The sequence below is a fragment of the Carettochelys insculpta genome, chromosome 7 (genome assembly GCF_033958435.1).
Source record: "Carettochelys insculpta isolate YL-2023 chromosome 7, ASM3395843v1, whole genome shotgun sequence".
NCBI lineage: Eukaryota > Metazoa > Chordata > Testudines > Carettochelyidae > Carettochelys > Carettochelys insculpta.
The window spans coordinates 52,481,256-52,503,367 of NC_134143.1; the positions used below are offsets into that span (position 1 = coordinate 52,481,256).

Here is a 22,112-nt window from a genome sequence, read left to right on the forward strand (position 1 = left end):
TTCCTTCAGAATTTTATAGTCACTGTCATTATGGTAAAATATAATTTTATGTAATTAATATAATAAAATGACTTGAAAGGAGTCTGACTGCAAGACTTACCTAAATATATGGAATTATAGTTTCAGTCAAATTTGAATTAATTAATAATCGCTTTCATTCTTTCTAACTAATATTACAAACTGTGACCAGTGGTGCTCTGTAGCCCTTACAGAAGAGCTCTGCCTTTCAGGGGATAGCATAATATTCTATTATTTAGCTAAACTGATAAGGCGGTTTATACTTTATTGCTATAGGGGGAAGACGATGGAGGTTTTATAAAATATTCTAAGTCATCAGTTTGCATAGGGTTATTGGCTACTAAAGAGAGGCTGAAAATTAACTGCCAGAATCTTTAATTTGTGTTTAAATCCGGGATGCTTGAATTAGAATGAAGAAAATTTTAGAGCATCTGTGAAATATTAACAAAGAATAGATGATGAGAGAGAAATTCTGCCTTGGGCTGTGTGATCATGCAAGGAGGTGAGGAGGTGAAAACTGCCCTTCCACTTCTACCCAGCTGATCTCAGCCAGACATGGATGTAAGCAGGGGGACGTACTCTCTGTTTGAAGAGGGCTCTAGAATTCATTGCAAGTAGGTACTGAAGAGCATGTTTGTGGAAAAATATTTCATGCATGTTAGTGGCGCAGAATTCCAAATGTAAAATCTATTCAAATATAAATTAATCTCAGCCACCTGTACAGTAGCAATTCAACTTGTAGGAATTAGTATGGGGGATGATTTTCAACAGGGCCTCGTACACCCTACAGCATTCTGTTGGCAGATAGTTCTCGACAGAACATCTGACAACAGAATGCATCCTCACCTAATAGAGGCTCCCCGATCCATGCCCTCTGTTGACAGAGAACGGCCAGACTGCCCAGCTCTCTGTCGACAGAAAAGCCAACTGGAAACTCTGCAAACAGGGCTGCCCAGTCAATGGGAAGCCCTGTCTGTTGACAGAAGGTCCGCCCCCAGAGTGTCTACTCTATTTTTTGTCCACAGAATCTGTCGACAGAGGCACTATGCCTCGAACACTCACAACAGAAGTCTGCTGGGAAAAGTGGTGCATTCTGTCAACAGATTCTTGGCAGAACACATTTGTGGTGTGGATGCTACCCGGTTTTGTCAACAGAAGGCCACTTCTGTTGACAAAACTCTTTATTGTGGACCTAGCCCATAAGTCTGCTGTGGAGTGGTAGTGGAGGAATGGTGCACTGGTTGTAATGGTTATACTGTGGGAAATTCATATGTGTCAGTTTTTATTTGAGGTTGAGTGACAGTCATGTGCATTATGGAAATTCATCAGCATCTTTACTTGTCTCCTGTTCTGGTTGTGAGACAAATCTCCAATAATTACCCTGGATTGTGGGCAGTTCGTCCTTAACATACTCCTTTAAAGCCTCATGGCTTGATTCAGCAAATATTAGCGATTTTAGGCATCAGCATCTTCACAGTCTATTTCTCACAGACAGTCTCAAACAGACCATTTCTCTGCCTCCTTTCATTCCTTCATGGCCCACCCTCCAGATCTTTTGGTTTTGCAGTTCTCCTTCCTTTTATGGCTATGTCAGGTGTATGTTCACTCATAAGGACGTCCCATTGTGTCTCACAGAATTCTCAAGGCTGGTAAAATGTAAAAATAAAAAAGATTGGGTTGGCCAGACCCTGTCAATAGCCCTTGACCTAGGCCATTTTAGAGAAAACTTGGCTAGTCATCCAACATTTAGGAAATATTAACAATTGATCTCTTTATCACCCATTTGGAAATGGAACAAAAAGCGGCAGCTACAGTTGTCATGTTTTCATTGAAAGTGCTTAACAGCCATGAAACCAAGATATTTGACACAGAAATTTAATCAAAATGAAAGGTTATACAGTAGTCCCTCAAGTTATGCAAGTGTTGCTTTCCCATGCACCTGAGCATAACTCAAATTTCACATAAGTCAGGAGGAGCAGCTTTTTTCTCTAGTGGAATGCATGTTCTGCAGCTGGGGAAGCAGCAGGAGCACCTGGACCTCCTTTTGAAAGGTAAGTCCTGAGGTTGCAGGGGGATGGTTGGAGAGGGTTAAGCCTGGAAGTGGGTTGGGGCCATGAAAGGGGGGCAAGGGGGTTAAGCCTTGGAGGGTTAGGGCTATAGGGGATGCAGAGGGGTAGAGTTGAGCTGAGGCTGTGCAGCCCTGCAGGAATTTGAGCCGGAGCTGTGCATGGGGGGCGTGAACCAGGGCTATGCACAGGGAGTTGAGCCAGAGCCTCGCAGGGTGGGTGTGAAGTGGGGCTGCAGGGGGATTGAACCGGGACCACAGGGGCTGGAGGAGGCTGAGCCAGGGCTGTGGGGAGCAAGATTTTGAGTTGTGCTTAATTCATGTTAATGTGAGTTAAGCGCAACTAGAAATCGTGCATTTCAAGGGATTATTGTAGATGTTTTTCAGTTAATCCATCCCTAAACTGTACAGCACAGGAGTATAAAAAACAGACTTGCTATTTGTTTTAAAGCTTTGCAAAACTTAGATTAGAGTCTCTGTGACGAAAGATAACATGCACTGTACCACTCCATCGCATGTTTGCTGCTGCTTTTTCATAGGATTTTCTGTCATCGTTCCAAAATTTCCTTCTTGAGATGGGACTTGGGAAATATTCTTACAAATATTCTCAGATTCCATATCATCCACTGATTGTCAGCTATAGTTAGAAAGGGTATTTCGCCTTTAGTAGTGCATAAAGGGATGGGTAGACATATTACTTGCTCTTCCTTTACTTTTGTCATAAACATTAGATAGATACTTTATCTGCAGCTCCTTAACTTCAGGAAAGCTTTCAGACCATTGTACTTTTCCAGTATGGTATTCTTAAATAATTATGCATGTCTTCTTTCTGCTTTTCCCAAAGCTATAAGAAATCTGCTGTCATTGAAAATACTTGTGTTTGAACATACTCTCTTCAGTCAAACTTTAGCCAGGCTTCTTCACTTGGCCTTACAGTTTGTTTATGCAAATAACGTGCTTAAAATGCTAATTTGTGTGTGCCTGATCATGCACCACTACAATCAATGGAGACATTAGCATTGCTGGATCATGCTCTCTGTATACACAGTACAGTGGATAGATATAAGGAGGCCTGCTTTTTTCAAATGCTGATCATGATGGACTCAAAAGTTTCACCTTGTGGTTGTGTAAGAAATAAGGGAGTGGCTTATGAACAGTTAGAATTTTTGAATGCCTGATTGTTTAACTAGTTCTACTTTATGCATCTCTTTTCTTCAGAATCATTATACTAATTAAGCATTGTAAATGTCACTCTATCTCAGGTTCTTTAATTATGACATTTCAGTTCTTCCGTAGCAACACACTGGAGTGTAGCAGATAGCATATTATGAAGTGACAATAGTCAGTGGGAAAATGTCCAAAAGTATTCCAAATCACTTAAGATAATTAAACAGGGGGGAAAGAATATGGTGTGTTTACAGAATGTGTAGTGATTGTGTGGCTAGAGTTATGTTAGATGCATGAGTGTGGGGAAACTCATTACCCCACTTCATTCATTCATTCATTCATTTATTCTATATACTGTAATGAAAAACAAGAGCTGAAAAATGCCACTGCCAAGCTAGCCCAGCTGAATATTTGAAGATATTTTCACAAGACCACGTCTACAGAAAACAATAGCTTTAATAGATTTGTTTATTTCACTGAATGGGTATGGTAATCCAAATGGTTACCAGTTGGAGAAACAACTAATTCTAATTTAGAGGTCAAGATGACCAGCACTGAGATGCTGCAACATTAATGGATTATGAGGGTATCAACAGGCAGCAATTTAGATGATATATTAAGAAATAATTTTGGCACATCTCCCTATACCCAATGCCCAGCCCTCCACCCCCCACCCCATATATTTGGAACAAGATTTCAAAATGAATATCAAGAATTTTGTAAGAATTCTTGCAGCCAAGATTGAGAGCAAAATAGGGGAAAAGAACAGACGCTTTATCATTGATAATCTGTATCTGCAGCTTCTTAACTGCAGGAAAGCTCTGGCAGCACACCTAAAGTGAAGGTGGAAGAGAGCTCTAAGATACCTTTCCAGTGCTCTGTCTCTGGGCAACATCAACTCCTAGAATAACTGAACAGCCTGAGATACAGTTTTGTCAGCCCAGGCTGACCACAGAGGGAAGATGTACTGGACATGGCAGCAAAGCAGCTTCTTTCGCTGCCCATGACGTGCCCTTTACTCAGAATTGGAGGAGTGAGTGGCATAAACTTAGATATGCCAGGTTTACACTATCCAGCCAACCCGACAACCACCGCGGTCCCCGGGGCATGGTGAGAGGTGGGCCCAGCTCTGCGCCCTTGGAAGAGGCAGGGCCAAGGGCAGGCAGCCACCAGTGCTGCCTGGACCATGCAATGCCCCTTCCCCCAGGCACACAGAGCAGTGCTCCTGCCCCACCGTGGTGCTTCAAAGGGACCTGGAGCTCCAGGCCCCTATGAAACATCAGGCCCTGGGGCAACTGGCCTCTTTGTCCCCAACCATTGGCAGGCCTGACACAATCCAGGGACTCTCTAAAATCGGAAGCAGACCCTTTAGCACAGCCTACCACCTGGGGTTTTTTTGGCTTGAGCAGTTAAATGGTGGTCCAGAGATCTGGACCTGAGCCTTCAAATGCTGCATTGTTCTCACTGAATAGTGTTGCCAGGTCTCATGATTTAATCATAAATCTGATGTATCTGGTGGGGATGTTAAAGTCCCTGGTCCTGCAGGCATATGATTACAGAAGAATCTGTTTTCATTTAAAAACAAAGGAGGAAGCTGCAAAGAAAAGATTGAAACCAAGAGCCCCAAAGCCTAAAAAATCAGAAGGCAAATAAAATGAACCCGAAATTTACGATTCTAAGACAATCTCATGTTTGGGGGGCTTCTGAGTTTAGTATGTTCGGGTTTGGCACAACTGTAGGACATTAAAGAAATAGAATTATAAATAAGAAAATAAAGGAGATAATTGGCAGGGCAAGATTTAATTAGATTCATAAAATGAAACTAATGAGTTGCATTTCCAAACTCTTTGCTCTAGGGTTGAGGTCTGTAGTGGGGAGTTTTTTTGTTACTGCAGAAGAAATCAGAAACAGATCCGACGTTTCACTCTTCTTATATTAGTGAAATCTATATGTTTAATGTCCAAGCCCTATTCCCACGTCTGTCAGCTCTCAAAATCAACGTGACTGACAACAATGGATGTGTGTGTAGTTGAGGAGGTAGGCTATGTCTCAGCTTTCCTGGCTACTTTCCACAGAGGAGATTTTATTTATTGACTATTTTTAAGAGCCGATTTTAAACAGTTTTGGGAAATCGCTGAGTACTTTTACTTTAGGACAAATGTGGGATTTCTTCTATTTCTTTGGTTTCTGCTCCACTTCACCACATCTCAGAGTTCTGATCAAATTCCAAATGGAACTAATCTGAAAAATGAACAATCGCAAATACTTTGTTATTCTCAGTCAGTTTAGGCAGCATCCCATGATCCACATTTTGGAGCCTGGAAACATAACACAAAATTTGCTTTTGAATGCAGGCTGTTATATAGTACTGTCAGAACCAGCCCAGTATGGCTACGTCTACACGTGAAGCCAACATCGAAATAGGCTATTTCGATGAATAACGTCTACACGTCCTCCAGGGCTGACAACGTCGATGTTCAACTTCGACGTTGCGCGGCACCACATCGAAATAGGCGCTGTGAGGGTACGTCTACACGCCAAAGTAGCACACATCGAAATAAGGGTGCCAGGCACAGCTGCAGACAGGGTCACAGGGCGGACTCAACAGCAAGCCGCTCCCTTAAAGGGCCCCTCCCAGACACAGTTGCACTAAACAACACAAGATCCACAGAGCCGACAACTGGTTGCAGACCCTGTGCCTGCAGCATGGATCCCCAGCTGCCGCAGCAGCAGCCAGAAGCCCTGGGCTAAGGGCTGCTGCCCACGGTGACCATAGAGCCCCGCAGGGGCTGGAGAGAGAGCATCTCTCAACCCCCCAGCTGATGGCCGCCATGGAGGACCCAGCAATTTCGACGTTGCGGGATGCGGATCATCTATATGGTCCCTACTTCGACGTTGAACGTCGAAGTAGGGCGCTATTCCGATCCCCTCATGAGGTTAGCGACTTCGACGTCTCGCCGCCTAACGTCGAAGTTAACTTCAAAATAGCGCCCGACGCGTGTAGCCGCAACGGGCGCTATTTCGAAGTTAGTGCCACTACTTCGAAGTAGCGTGCACGTGTAGACACAGCTTATATATGTTAGCTGTTTTGGAAGCTTCTTGTCCCTCTTTCCCATAAACCACTGATAATCCCAATTTTAGAAAAACTCACCAAACCGATACTGTTCATGTTGTAGCAGAGGAAGCCTCATCATATTTCTATGCCAAAGAGTCCTGTTTCAGAGGAAACTTATCAACAAAGCATGACACAGTGCCAATGATATTAGCTATTTTTTGTAATGAGGACTCTTACCTATTGGATTTGAATGGATTCCACAACCATATCTCATGTAACCCATTAAATCAGTTGTGATTGACTTTTGGACACTACCAAACTGAGGTACATTTGAACCCATAACTGACCAATGAAACATGCCCCAGGCTATAGAATGCTAGAAGTGTAGGACTAGAAGAACATTTGTGGGTCATCTAGTACAGTCCCCTGCACTCAAAGGAGGATTAAGTAATAGCTTGACCATGCCTGAAAGCTGTTTGTCTAACCTCTTCTTACAAACTTCCCTAGGCAATTTATTTCCAGAGCTTAACTTCCTGGATAGGAAGTTTTTCCTTAAGTCAAACCAAGATCTCCCTTGCTGCAATTTAACCCATTTCTTCTTGTTCTATCTTCACAGGATAGGAGAATATTTTTTAAACGTTTTTGTGAAAGCCAAGAATGTAGTTGAAAACTGTTGTTGCTTCTCTGCTCAGTCTTCTCAAGAGTAAACAAACCCATTTTTGCAGTCTTTCCTTTATGGGTCATGTTTTCTAAACCTTTCATCATTTCTGTTGTTTTCCTCTGGGCTTTCTTGAGTTTGTCCTCATCTTTCCTGAAATGGAATGCCCAAAATTGGACCATATACTCCGAGACTTTATCAGTATGGACTAGAGTGGAATTCTAGCATCTTGCTTACACTACTTCTGTCAATATACCCCAGGATGGTGTTAGCTTTTCTTGCTATAGTGTTGCACGGTTGACTCATATTTAGTCTGTGATCCACCATAAATCTTTATTTCTTTCCACAGGATTCCTTCCTAGGAATCATTTTCCATTTTGCATGTGTGCAATTAATTGTTCCGTCCTAAGTGGAGTGCTTTACAGTCTCCCTCATTTAATTGCAACCAGTAGTTCTCAAACTATGGGGCAGGTGTCACAAGGGAGGTGCAGGACATACTGTATCGGACCTTAGGTAACTGTATTATTATAAAGAGATTTTAATACCAAATTACAAAGAGAGCCATCTAAATTGGAATTCATTTGCAAGTTTGATACATTTAACCTTGGACTCAACAATTATCTCAATTATCTTATGCATTACAAGGACAATTTCCCCACCTTTGATATTCATGGGGATGGCAGCCATCTCACCTACTTTAGTTTACTCTTCCCAGAGGTCCTCTTAAGGATAAGTGACTCCCCTTCGTCTCCCTGCTTTTTTCTTTTCTCTCTCTCTCATTTTCTTTCTTTTTTCCCTCTCCTCCTGCCCCTGTTCCCCACTCCCTACTTTATATTTCCCTGATTTCTCATTTATGCTCCAGAAATCTGAGGAAGTGGGTCTTACCCAGGAAAGCTCATTTCTTAATAAATGAGATTGTTAGTCTTCAAGGCACTACAGATGCTACAAGTGCTGCTTGCATTGTTTTGTAAGGGAGGTGCAGGAGTGTGTCCAGTGACCCATGAGCTGTATGTATTGGTTTTTTAGAGTTCTGGCTGTAAGTCCTGGATGTCTGGGGCTAGTGCAGAAGAACCATGTGTATGAGGGAGGTAGGGCTAAAGGAGACAGCCAGAGTCCTGCCGCACTACGGTTGACAGCTGGAGCTGCTCAAGCTGAGGCTCTTTTTTCCCATCCCACCTCAGTCCTCCACCAGAAAGCAGACTGGGCTCAGACTCTCCTTCCCCCTCCAATTCCTTAGCTGGACATAGCAGGTCTCTGGCTGTCAGCTCCAGGGTGGTGGGGCTCTGGCTCTCAGACTCAGGGTGGTGGCAGCAATGCACAAGGATGGCAATGGGGCACTAAGTCTTCTCTGTAAAGTGATAACAAATATCAGTTTTCACATTGCCACCCTGACTTCTGCATTGCTGCTGGTGCAGTGCTTCCTTCAAAGCCAGGTGCCCAGTCAGCAGCTGGTGCTCTCCACTCTGTCTTCAGACCTGGAATGGAGGTTGTGTGGATGAACAATAACAAAGACAAAGAAAGGGGACCTGATCAAATAAGTTTGAGAACCACTGGTTTAGCCCCTCTCTCCAGTTAGTCCAGATAATAATTTTAGTCTTTTCATAGTTTTAGAACTAAATAGATCTTCAGGGCAAACTCCATGCCCCCCACGTCTGTACCTCATGAGAATACTGAACTCTGCCCAGGACTCTGTGCTTCTTGCCTGCAATTCTTCTTGAGCAGTGATAACCACCAGCACTGCCTGTACTGCCTTAGGGAAGCTCACATCATAGTGGTCCTTCAGAAGTAGCTCTGTTGGAAGATCTGTTCCAAGAAAACTTCTTTTGAAAGATTGTGACCACACACAAAAAATGCACATTGAAAAACCAAGCTGCTCTTTCAGCAGAGAGTGGTCACACTCTGGCTGCAATTTTGAAGGAATAGGGTAGGAAACACAGTGGCTCGAAAAGTCTGGCTCTACATAGAACTGCTCTTCCAAAGAATAGGGCCTCTGGGACATCTACATGTGGTTTGTTTTTTTTTTCAAAAAAAAAATCTTTTAGAAAAATGCTTTCATCCTTATCCGGGAGTGGAATATGGCCAGCGGAAAAAGTGCCACATTCTTCCGATTTAATATCAAAAGAACGCTCTTGGTGTGTAGGATTTTTTGAAAGAGCCCCAGTTTTTTCAGGAAAAAAAACTCGCTGGTATAGATGTGGCTAAGAGGAGCAGGAGTTACACCTTCAGAAACATCTTATGGAAAAGGCTCTGAGGTTTCAGTAGGATCCAGACCAGGGAATCCCTCTTCTTGCCCCTCTACACTTCAGCATCTGCCACATTCAGCAAGGTGTCAGCCTTCTGTTGCTAAGTCTGAGCTTGGTGCCAGAGACTCTGTCTCCATAGGCCTTCTGTCAAGATTGTCTCAGGAACCCAGTAAGCAGTCTTGTATGCATGAGATTAAGGCTTCCTCAAAGTTCACTTGGAAGAAACCATGTTTGGCTCTGAGCAAACCCAGCACCTTTTACTGAGCAGGTTCTAAGTCCCAGAGGCCTGACAAGAAAACTCATTAACATTGGGCTTAAGGATGTAAAATACTATTTAACTGGTTAAATGGTAGGTTTAACCAGTTGACCAATTAATGGGGAGAGATGATGGCTGGGAAGGTTGCTCCAGCCTGGCTGGGCTGGAGCAGCTTTCACAGCCATCCCCACCCCCCATTCAGATGCTACCCTGTCCCCAGTCCACGGTGCAGCTCTCCAGGGACTGGGGCTGTCCCATCTGGGCTGGTGCAGTGTGCTGGGGACCCAGATAAGAACACTGCCTGAGAACTGGGACTGAGAACTCTCTAAAAGACTGTCAGAAAAAAAGACATAAAGAGAGAACAAAAGTAGAATGGAGAAATCTACCAGGGATAGTTTGGAAAATCTACCAGACACCACCTATGGACTGGCCGCAGGTAGATATGAAAAGATCCACCAGCAAGGTCCAAAAGAGATGTCCATCTCCACTGCTAGTCCAGCTGCTGGGAAGGAGGGTGATGGCTGGTCCATCAGGCTGCTCTCCTTAGACACTATTTACAAGGATTTCCACCTTTCACATCTGACCTAGTGATTCTTTTTGAATAAAGTTTAAAACTCTCCCCTCCCACTTCAGCTGCTGGAGAGAGAATGAACTTTCTGTCTCTGCTTATCCCTCTAGGAATTTTCACAGGAGACTGCTAATTTTCACAGGAATTTTCCAAAATTTTTGTGTCTGTTTTTTATACAAGATTCAAACATTTTTGTCAACATTTTCTGGTTTGGAAAACCTGAACATTTTTATGGGACCGAAAGTTTTTGCTCAACATCTCCTCACCCCGTCCCAAAGGCAGGGTGAAGGGCAGGTCAACCAAAATTAAGATTTAATCTTAAATTAAAAGCCATTTTTCTTCAACAAAAGTATCAGCCTGACGATTCTAATCCATGGTCGAGTGGCTTCTGTGAGAACGTGAGAGAATGCTTTACTTTCACCCTTTTCTGAGCTTTGAAAGGATGTAGAAAGTGGTCACTACTTCTCGATCTCTACCTGAGTACCTTCCTCCCCAAGAAGAATTCCATTGTCTGTCTCTGCACTTGCCAGACATTTCCCAAGTAGCAGTAGTGTGAAATGTGCATGCTTCTTGACATGGATTATTGCTTGTAAAGGTTCAGTCAGTAAATGATAATTAGCCACGTGCTTTTGAAGGATGTATTCACCAAAGAGGAGAGGAATTATTTAAGCTAGTAAAAGGGGCATTCCGCAGAAGAATTAAAACACGGAAAATCTATGCTGAATATCACAAATCATACCAGTCACAAAGTGGTGAAAGCTGTGTTGATGATGATGATGATTCCTGAACTGATGGAAGGATCAGTTTGCTGATAACGTATTGCTGCCAGAGGAATACGGTGGTTTTCTTGTTTGTGAAAAAGGGACTAAACTGTGTTGCACCATCATACCTGCTAGTGAGTGGTTTGAAAAAAGATCCTATTCATTTATTTGAATGCACAATTACCATTTTTGCAAAACCAATAGTTCATGTTTCTGTCCATTATGTACTCTGGGCGTTAGCTCAAAGAAGGCAGCTGACATCTGAATGTTTGTAGGCAAATCTGATAAATTTGGAGCCACCACCGCCACTGCTGCCATGCATTTCTCCCACCAAATGGTGTGGTATGTGCACAAAGTGATAGACAGCACTCCCGGTGCCTTGCTCCGAGCCACGCTGCACAGTAGTATGCCATGGCACACCGGTTGCGGAGCACTGGTTTAGAGAGACAGAAAAGCAAGAGCTATTTCATGACATTGTCATTGACTGACTGCTGTGTCACATAAGCAGTTTAATTCAGGAGGAGCAAGTTTCTCATCTTGAAAGAATTCATCACGAAGCTCTTCTTATTTTTCTTCTTCTTCTTCCTTTTCTATATCACATGCCCAGCAAGCAATACAGTTTCCTTATTTCCACCTCTTCTTGCAGTGCAAAAAAATGATAATCATTTGGCACTGTTGAACATTGTGGATTGAGAGTGTGGACATGAACTAAATCAGAGCTCCTGCACTGGGATGTATTAATGTTATTTTGATCTATGTTGTCTCTGAATTAAATTTATCCAATTAGGTTAAGTAGCTTGCCATCTAAATTGATTTACTTTCCTGTATTAATCTCCTTTTCCATGAGTCAAAAAAGGAAATGGAAATGAATTTAGTGAATTACAGCTCTTTCGGGGAGAGGCAATTAAATTACCTAATGGGTAAATATGTTAAATTTGTTGTTTAATAAGTTTAATATTAATGCAGTAATAGGAAGTTCAAGCACACGTTTCCTGATTGCTGAACTTGAGTGCTTGTTATACTTATTTTTGATAAGCTTTCAAGAAATGCCACTACATGACTTAGTCTCCTGATAATAATGCTAAATGCTTATTCCACTAGACCTCTTTTAAGACATTAAATGTTTTGAAAGAGGGAATAACCGTTTCGCCTGACAAAAATTTTGGGTAATCCACGGGCTCTTGTATTCATTTAACTGGAGTGTATGGTCCAAATGTGTTTAACGTAACCCAGTCACTGTCCAAAATTAAACAAGGATTAATATAGAGAGCTCTTAGCTGCTTAGTACCATGGGACAAACACCATTAAAAATCTTTTTAGAATTTTATGAAAAATACATGAAAGAAGGAGAAATAAAGCATTTGAGATGTAAAGTATTAAGCAGAACTTTCATTTTAACAACATCCCTTGTTTCCTTTCCTTTTAGCTGGAGTGAGTTTTTAGAAGGAAAAAAATTTCCTCAACAGTCTTTTAGGTAACATTCAAGATGGAAATCTCTATCCTTTTGGTGCAGTTGTTTTCAACCTATTTTTCTTTTGTATACCAGGTTCCCAGGAGATAGTGGGGGTAGGAGATAGATGATGAAGCTCATTCTGGTAACAGTTTTTCTCCATTTGTCTGTTTAAGAACCCCCGAAAGGAGTGATGGGAGGGGTAATACATCCTGTTATTTTCTCACCAGTAGAACTAATTTGTGATACGCTACTTATGGTTCATTCATTTTAATTTTGTTTCTCACGCTATTTGTTTACTAGATATGATCTTAATACAATCCTTGAATTATATCAAAAGGCTATTTTGGACTAATTTACTTTTGTTGTCTCTCTTTTTTGCTCCTTTTTCATTAACATTTCTTTTTATATGTTATTGTACATTCATTACGTTCTTTTTTCTACAGTTGAGCTCAAAAGTAAATTAAATTTGTATGTGCAATTTGCACATGATACAGTCCCCATTTTTTATGTCACAAGGAAAATCTGTCTATTTTACTAACAAATTAATATCCATCTGCCACAGTACTTGTCAAAAGAGCAGATGGGGAGGTCTTAAGGAGTGGAATTTCAATTCCTGTTCTAGTAACTGTGATCAGAATCACTCAAAAAGCATTTTTAATTACTAGTGTTATTACTAAAACCATCTGACTACTTTTAAAAAGGTATCTTCATAAGCAGGTGCATAACCTGTACAGGAAATGTGAAGCTCTTCAGATGCTACATGAGAAACAGAACTTTTTGCCTGATTATCTTTCTTTGGAAAGTCTGCTGGTGAACTATCAGTATTGTTGCTGAGCCTTTTCCGTTCTTTGAGTGTGCAGCCTTATAATTTGTATTTTTCAGCAGACTAGTTACAGGTCGAACCTTTCTAATCCCAAACACTCTTGTCCTGCAAACTCCATAATCTGGTATGATTTTAGTTAGCCAGACAGTCACCTATCGTGGGTGTGGCCAACTTTCCCATGGTCTCATAAAGTTTGTTTCCAGTCACCAGTCCTGGCTCTCAGTGTTCTGTGCTGTTATTTTGCTGTAATTTACCCCTCAGTGTCTTCTAAGAGCCCTGTAAGCAATGGAAGTGTTGGTAATGTTCTAGAAAATGTTGACTGCCCGTGGTCTGGCAAATTCTCTTGTCTGGCATCAATCAGTTCCCCAGGGTGCTGGATGAGAGAGGTTCAACTAGTATCAGCAGGAAAATGCACTTTGGGGAGTTTGTATTGCCTGGTATATTTTCTTAATCCAGGAGCTGGAACTTTCCAGGAAAGACACAAGAGAAATGAAACCAGTGATGCCAGTGAATGAGATCCAGTTGCTGGAAGTTGCACCTAGACAAATTCAGACTAAAAATGAAAGACACCTTTTTTGATGGTGAAGGTAATTAACTATTTGGACAACAGGCAAAGGGTTGAGGTGGATTTTCCATCACTGGAAATGTTTAAATCTTTAATTTTTTAAATATTTTTCTAGAAGAAGTACTCTAGCACTATCACAGCTACTGGACTTAAAACAGGAATTAATTCAAGAAAGTCTTCTGGCCTGTATTATACAGGAGATCAGACAACGGGCATATAGAATCATATAATCATAGGATCCTAGGGTTGGAAGGGACCTCAGGAGGTCCTTGAGTCCAGCCCCCTGTCTAACTAAATTATCCCAGCCAGGACTTTGTCAAGCAGGGACTTAAAAATCTCTAGGGATGGAAATTCCACCAAATCTCTTGGTAATACATTCTGCTGCACTGCTACTTAGCCAGTCAGTCCCCAGCCTGTAACAATTCTTGGGATTCTTCTGTCCCAAGTTCAGGATTCTGCTCTCGTCCTTGTTAAACCTCATCAGGTTTCTTTTGGCTCAGTCCTCCAATTTATCTAGGTCACTGTGGACTCTATCCCTACCCTCCAATGTATCAACCTGTCCTCCTATCTTATTGCCATTTGCAGATTTGTTGAGGGTGCAATCCAGCCCCTCATCCAAATCATTAATAAAGATTTTGAACAATACTGGCCTTAGAACCAATCCTTGGGGTACACCACTTGAAACTGACTGCCAACCAGACATTGAGCCACTGAAAATTATCCACTGAGCCCAACAGTCTAGCCAGCTTTCTGTCCACTTTACAGTCCACTTATCCAATCCATACTTCCTTAACTTGCAGGCAAGAATATTGTGGGAGACTGTATCAAAAGCTTTGCTAAAGTCAAGGTATAGCACATCCACTAACTTCCCCATGTCTATAGAGCCAGTTACCTCATCACAGAAATTAATCAGATTGGTCAGGCATGACTTTCGCATGGTTAATGCAAGTTGACTACTCCTGATCACTTTCCCCTCTTCCAAGTGCTGCAAAATGGATTCCTTGAGGATCCCCTCCATGGTTTTTCTGGGGACTGAGGATATCTACACTTACAGTGCCATTGTGGTGCCTACTGAAGATTCTGTCTGTGACAATGGGAGAGTTTCTCCTGTCTGTGTAGATACATCATCTCCCCAGGAGGCAGTTGCTCTAACAATGGGAGAATCCCTTCCATTGATTAGTGCTGCCTACAGCAGGGGTTAGGTCTGTATAATTACTTTGCTCAAGGGTGTGGATTTTCCTCATGTGATCATGATGGTCCTTTCTGGTGCTAAAATCAATTTAGCACTCCTCGAGACCTCTCTTCAGTGTGGAATGAATGGAAGTGTAAAGGTCACCCTAGTCATCAATGCCCTCATTATTATTCTCAGTGTTTGATATCCACAATGATGATATTAATAACAGTCTCCCTCTTCCAGTATGCAAGGAAACAAGCTTTCTTCTCCAGTCTCTTCCTTAAAATTCCCTTCATCATTTTAGCACTCAAACACGGACTAACCTCCCATGCTTCCACCTCTCACCTCGTTAAATCATTACGTTATTGTGAAAACCTAGGGAATATCAGGACACATGCCAAAATTACTGTTCAATCACTTGCCTCTTTGTTACATCTCTTATTGTGCCACATGCCAATACTTAATCTGTTTAAATAATAAATCGTCTGTACAAGCATCTTGGGTGAAATCCTGGTTCTGTTGAATACAATAGCAAAACTCACATTAACATCAATGGGGACAGGATTTTACTCTTTGTCCATGCATGTCTCTAAAGCTCACCAGTGTTGCTATATAAAGGGTAACAGTAGCAAACAGCTGCTCTTATGATTATGCTTTCAGAAGCATTGGCAGTAATGGAATATAGATACACTGTACTTCTTTCTCTTAAATTAGGAGCCATTCCAGCAACTGAAAATGCTTGTGGTATATCTACACTACAATAAAAAATCTGTGGCTGGCCCATCCTAGACGAATCAGACATCCAGGGGTTGGGCTAAGAAGCTGTTTAATTGCATGGTTAATTTATGAGCTCAGGCTGGAGCCTAGGCTGTAGGATCCTGTGAGGTGGGAGGTGTTAGGAACAAATTAGCTCCGTCTCCTACATCCAATGAGCTGGCGGTGGCCAGCTTCAGGATTCTAACTGCAGTGCAGACATGCCCTTGGTCAGTCATAATAACATACTAAATGAATAGTCTCAGAGAGGTAGCTATGTTAGTCTGTACTCCAATAAAACAAATTTTCCTAAATGAAAGACACATTTTTGGAAGAAAGCACAACAATTGAAAAGTCCATGTCAAAGATATATTCTGTAATCTGACTTCTCCAGTCCATTGCAGGTGTGCAGATGATAACGACAGTTAGTTTTGATATCATCATCTGTCTGGAGTGTTCATATTTCACTAAAATGTTTGTCAAAACCTCAAATATTCCAGGATGGCATTTTTTGCACCTGGTTTGAGAGCCAATGTAAACATATATTCTTCCTTCTGATCTTGTGAGTAATGCTCTCTAGATGAAAAATTGAAAACAGATCAATATCTTGACTTGAAGAAAGACAGTCCCTGAGCAGACTGCACTCAAAAGCAATGTTTTCCCACTCTATGGGCTTTGTACACGGGGAAACTTTATACACATACGTACATGTGCACACATGCATACAGCTGTACTTTATAGAAAATTGCGGCTGTGAACTCCAAGAATCTGTGCCAATATCTTTGTCCCAGTGTGGTTTCAAAGAAGATACAGTTAGCGTTGAGCATTTACAAGGTTTGAACAGTCTTTTGCAAAACATCATAGACCATTTACATTGCCTCGGTGGCATTTCTTTGTTGAGGAATCTAAGTGCCATGATTATGAATCTTGATCATTTGAGTCAGAAGTGGAAAGTCTTTTATCCATAATCATTCTTTCTTTGACAAAAATAATAATATTTTGTCTTCCTTCAAGAAGCCATCATACCCACAGAATCTTCTGATTTTTCTTTAATATTCTGCAGAAAAAAAGGTTAATTTTGTCAAGCATCCTTCTCATTTATTGAAAACCAGTCTAATGCAGCTACCAGTCTCCAGGAGCCAGTCTCTCTCTCTCCTCACCCCAACTACTTTTAGTATTTTTTCCTATGAAGTGAACTGCCCATATAGCTGTTATGTTACTTTCTACTCATGTAACATTAGGAACACATTTCCATAGCAATTAATTTGCTTATCCCTTTTGTTTACTTGGATATACTGCTAAGATGTCGTCTGAGTCTCTAAGCAGACGGTTCCCCGTCTCACAGACGACATATTCAATAATGGTGGACTTTTGAAAAGTGCCCTTATGATTGAGGACCTCAAGATTCAATAAAAGTAAATGGACTTGTCTACACTACCACCTTCCTTCGAAGGAAGGATGGTAATTAGGGTGTTGGGAGTTTACTAATGAAGTGCTGCCATGCGTAGGCAGCACTTCATTAAGCAAATTCCCCCTGCGGCAGCTTCGAAGTACCGGCACATGTCTAGTCGCGGCTCAGCCGCTGGTACTTTGAAGTGCCTGTGCTACTTTGAAGTCCATTTATTCCTCAAAATTTTTTACTCACAAAATTTTGAGGAATAAGGGCACTTCAGAGTGCCTGCGGCTACATGCATGCTGGCACTGCGAAGTTTGAAGCTTCGAAGTTACTGTGGGGGAGAATTAGCCTAATGAAGTGCCGAGTTTTAACTGCAGCACTTCATTAGTAATCTCCTATTGCCCTGATTAACATGCCTCCTTCAAAGTTGGGGGTCAAATGTAGACAAGCCCTTGGAGTTTTAAAATTTGTGCTCCTTGAAGTTGTGGGGTAAAATTTTCAAAACCATTCATCATTGGCCTCTGTTCCAGTAGAAGTCAATGGCAGTACCACTGACTTCTCAAGGAGAAGAATTATACTAGAACGGAACATTCGTGCAAATTCTAGTGATGATATTCCAGTGACCACATTTCTCCCACCTCCCTGTTACTGAGATTGCTTACACAGCCCTAATTAAATACACTGGTCCTTAAATCCATGGTATGTTTTCAAAACCGAAGTTTTAGACTTTTGTAAGCATGTAAATGTGACAGTCATAGCTAGCCATTGGCTGATGTACATAGGGCATTACGTAGCAAAACGATGCATAGAATGTTGGAATGGGTGTGTCATTTTGGCAACATCTTTACCATGACTAAGTTACTCTTAAAATATTCCAAAAAGGTTTCACTTTGCTTGGAAAGATTACTGAAACTGTCATGAGGGATACAATATTGTGCTGTGCTTAGTCTTCATAGGAAGAAAGTCTGGTAGCTTCTAGTCAATTTCCATCAGAATAAAGGCTTTTATTGTTAATCAGGGAACTTTTTATGCTTTTGCCTACTAAGTTTCTTTGATTACCAGTCAAATTTTTCCTGAGCTGTTGCCACTTCTGCAATAGAACATGCTCTATCATGGTGATCTATTATGAGGTTTTCTATTTCCATGCTTTTTAATTTTCTTGTTCTATCTCAGATGGAATCATGGAAGAACAAAAATCATGACTATTTTATCCTAATATTACAGATGTTTGTTTTGTTTTGTTTTTTTCCAGAGGCCTCTTAGCTGATAGCTTCACAGAAACACACTATTTGAAAGATGGCACTGATGTCATTCTCACACGCAATTACACGGTAAGATTTGTGTCCAGGGGCACAGATGTTGCTTCCTCATTTAAACACCACATGTGTGCTGCCAGAATAGGAGACAGAAGGTGAAATAAAATCGCTAGTTGGGTATTCTTTTTAGATTTTTGACATTGGTAACTTCTTGCCCGTGTTTTCCTAAACAAGAATTTGGAGGCAGAAATTCTCAAAGAGACACATTGTGAGTATCAACAGTAGATGTTACTGAAGCCCATAAGATTTTTAATGATAAAGCCCTATACTGCTCTTTGAAAATACACTTGTTATAGAGTTTGCTAGTAGGCCACAACCAACTATTGTTGCACAGATAAGGAGTGAAGGCCTGATTCCTTTAAAAAGAAAACCCCATAAAGCTGTCTTCCACAGTGCACTGTGGATTGTTATGTAAAAGCACTCCAAGGTCTTTGTGGATTTCCACAATGCAAGAGTCAGATATAGCTTTCATTTTTTTCTTTTCATTGAATCAGGTCCTAAGATTTTTTTAAAATATATCTAGCTAACTTGCTCTTCTTTAAAATCAACACAAAATGTTTTTTTCTCTTTTAAAAATGCTTTTTATATATAAAATACTCTTTTAAGGCATTCATGTTATTGTCCTCTGAAAACCAATATCAGCTCTTTAATTAAAAACAGTGCACCAATTGATTTTAATTATGGAGTTTATCTTTTATCCGGCTTAGTATATCCAACTCAGGTAGAATATTTATTTACTTACTGTATCAACAGAAGCATTTTGCTCCATGTTGTCTGTAGTGAGTCTAAAGCCGTGTCTACACGTGCACGCTACTTTGAAGTAGTGGCACTAACTTCGAAATAGTGCCCGTCACGGCTACACGTGTTGGGCGCTATTTCGATGTTAACATCGACATTAGGCGGCGAGACGTCGAAGCCGCTAACCCCATGAAGGGATGGGAATAGCGCCCTACTTCGACGTTCAATGTCGAAGTAGGGACCGTGTAGTCGTTGCGCGTCCCGCAACTTCAAAATAGCGGGGTCCGCCATGGCGGCCATCAGCTGAGGGGTTGAGAGACGCTCTCTCTCCAGCCCCTGCGGGGCTCTATGGTCACCGTGTGCAGCAGCCCTTAGCCCAGGGCTTCTGGCTGCTGCTGCTGCAGCTGGGGATCCATGCTGCATGCACAGGGTCTGCAACCAGTTGTCGGCTCTGTGGATCTTGTGTAGTTTAGTGCAACTGTTTCTGGGAGGGGCCCTTTTTACTGGAGCGGCTTGCTGTTGAGTCCGCCCTGTGACCCTGTCTGCAGCTGTGCCTGGCACCCTTATTTCGATGTGTGCTACTTTGGCGTGTAGACGTTCCCTCGCAGCACCTATTTCGATGTGGTGCTGCGCAACGTCGATGTTGAACATCGACGTTGCCAGCCCTGGAGGACGTGTAGACATTATTCATCGAAATAGCCTATTTCGATGTCGCTACATCGAAATAGGCTACTTCGATGTAGGCTTCACGTGTAGACGTAGCCTAAATGATGACAAAGGAAGCATTTTTATGCATATCTTTGTAATGCTAAGAAATAGCTTCTTTACGAAAAGGCAGACTTAGGCAGAATAACACAATACATTTCTTGGTGTGTGCGTGTGTTCATGTGCGTCTAAGTACACGGTGTGAATGCATGCATGTGATGGTCATGTATTGTTGCAAATTAGTGCAACAGAAAATAACTGGTCGCTTCCTTTGGAAGCTTGTATAGCATCAATATCTATCCCATGGGCTAAATGAATAAAAGGAGGGCTGTGTATTCTGTGCTGTTGATTTGCTATAAGTAAAGAGTAAGAAGGCCAATAGATGAAAAATTTCAAAATGGCTTAAAATTCCTAATGTTCACATGAGGAAAGAATATGCAACATTTTTTGGTTCACTGTTGAAACAAACTCATCTCAGGTATGTGATACTGCTGACTATAGAAATATATTTACAAGAATGGTAGGGCAGAAAGACGCCACATGAATGGTACTGTTGGTGCAGTTTGCTGCATAAAATAATTTGAAGAGACCAGTACAACACAATTTTAGTCAAAAGCAACTGCAATATTGCTTAAAAGAAATGTCTTCCTATAATTTGATGTTACATCTTCTTCATTCAGTACACCTGAAGTACCTTTAGAGTGGACTCGAAGCTGCATCAGGTTTCTGATTTATAGCTACTGGCTGTAGAACCAAAATCAGTTTTTGGTCATTGTGCCAAATCTGATCACTTGCTTGGTGCAGATGTTACTACAGTAAAAGCTGTGTTATCTGACACTCGGATAACTGGCACATTCTGTTACCCAGCACTTGGGGCGGCTGTCGGAGGGCCGGCTTCTTAGCTAGGGCTGGCTGCCAGGGCGGTCAGCTTCCCGGCTGGGGCTGGTAGCTGCAAGGGCAGCATCCACAGGGCAGCCGCTCCACCCCTTGGATGTGGAGCTGTCTCCACCCCCACCCCTTCCTGCAACCAGGGTCAGCTGAGCCAGGGCAGTGGCCCACTTGACGAACTAGAAAATTTGATTATCCAGTAACCCCTGTTCCCTAGGGATGCTGGATAATCAGGCTTCTACTATATTGTGTTCTATTCTCCTTTGTATTATACAGTAAACCCTCGAGACACATGCATTTGACAATCGTGTATCTCACGTTAGTGCGATTGGAGGGGGACCTGGAAGTTTCAGCCAGAGGCAGCCGCCACTGCACAGGTGAAGGGGGCGGAGATCTCCCTGTCAAAAGGGAACAGAACTGGCGCAGCCGGCTCTTCCCCTGAGTGCCATCGCTGGGCAGGAGGTCGGTGGGGTTCGGGGAGCCCCTTGTTAACAGGGATCCCCCTGTTAAAAGGCTGCTGGCTGGTTGAGCAAAGCTCTCCCAGGTCAGCCACAGGCAGCAGCTGCCACCACACAGGCAAGGGGGCAGGAGATCCCCCTGTCAAAGGGGAACAGCTCTTCCCCTGAGTGCCGTCACTGGGAAGGAGTCGGAGGGGGTCATGGGAGCCTGACTGCAACCCCCCTACGCCTCCCCCGCCGACCCCCCTGGCAACGGCACTCAGGAGAAGTGCTGGCTATGCCAGCTCTATTCCCTTTGCTTGTGGCTGACCTGGGGGAGCTTTGCTCTACCAACCAGCAGCCTTTTAATTGGGGGATCCCTGTTAACAAGGGGCTCCCCCAATACCCCCAACTATGGCAATCATGGGAAGATCTGTTCCTCTTGGGTGGGAATCTCCTCCTGCCTCACCTGTGTGGCAGCTGCCGCCTCTGGCTGAGTTGGTGGAACTTTGCTCTACCAGACTGCAGCCTGTTAACAAGGGGCTTCCCTGACCCCCCACCACCTCCCCAGTGGCAGCACTGCAGGGCAGAGCTGGCTGAGCAAAATGCTCTGCCAGCTCTCTTCCCTCTTAACAGGGAGATCCCCTGCTCCCAGCTGCAGCAACAGCTCCTGGTGCTGAGCTGGTGGCCTTGCCCCCTCGCACCCTCGACTTGCACGAATTTCGATTTACACCTGGTTTTTCCAGGAACATAACTCTTGGGCAAATGCAGGGTCTACGATATACTAAATAGCCCATGCAATAAATAAATAAATAAAAACCTGTCATTGTCAAAGTTAACCACTGCTTTATTCCTGAATGGTCTAAAATAAAGCCAGAGCACAGCTTTAAATACAAAAACTCAGTTAACAGGAGTAATTATTCATTTTTAGGGGAATCATCTACTTCATTCAGTAATTTAAAGTGCAAAAGCTTTTTTTATGGGTGAAAAATACTGTAACTGCTGAGTTACTGAGCTAGAAATCAATTTTCCAGTAGTCCAGTCACAAGGTACAATCTCATAGCTTTACTGTT

General features: G+C 42.4%; 1 protein-coding gene across 5 annotated transcripts in view; it reads left to right on the forward strand.

Annotated features, from left to right (window-relative positions):
• ADAM12 (ADAM metallopeptidase domain 12) overlaps positions 1-22,112 on the forward strand; it is a 322,879-nt gene that overhangs the window by 155,050 nt on the left and 145,717 nt on the right. For all 5 annotated transcript variants that reach the window (XM_075000469.1, XM_075000470.1, XM_075000471.1 and 2 more), the window contains exon 4: positions 18,208-18,286. In XM_075000469.1, the coding sequence (XP_074856570.1) occupies positions 18,208-18,286 (79 nt within the window). The remainder of the gene's footprint in view (positions 1-18,207; positions 18,287-22,112) is intronic.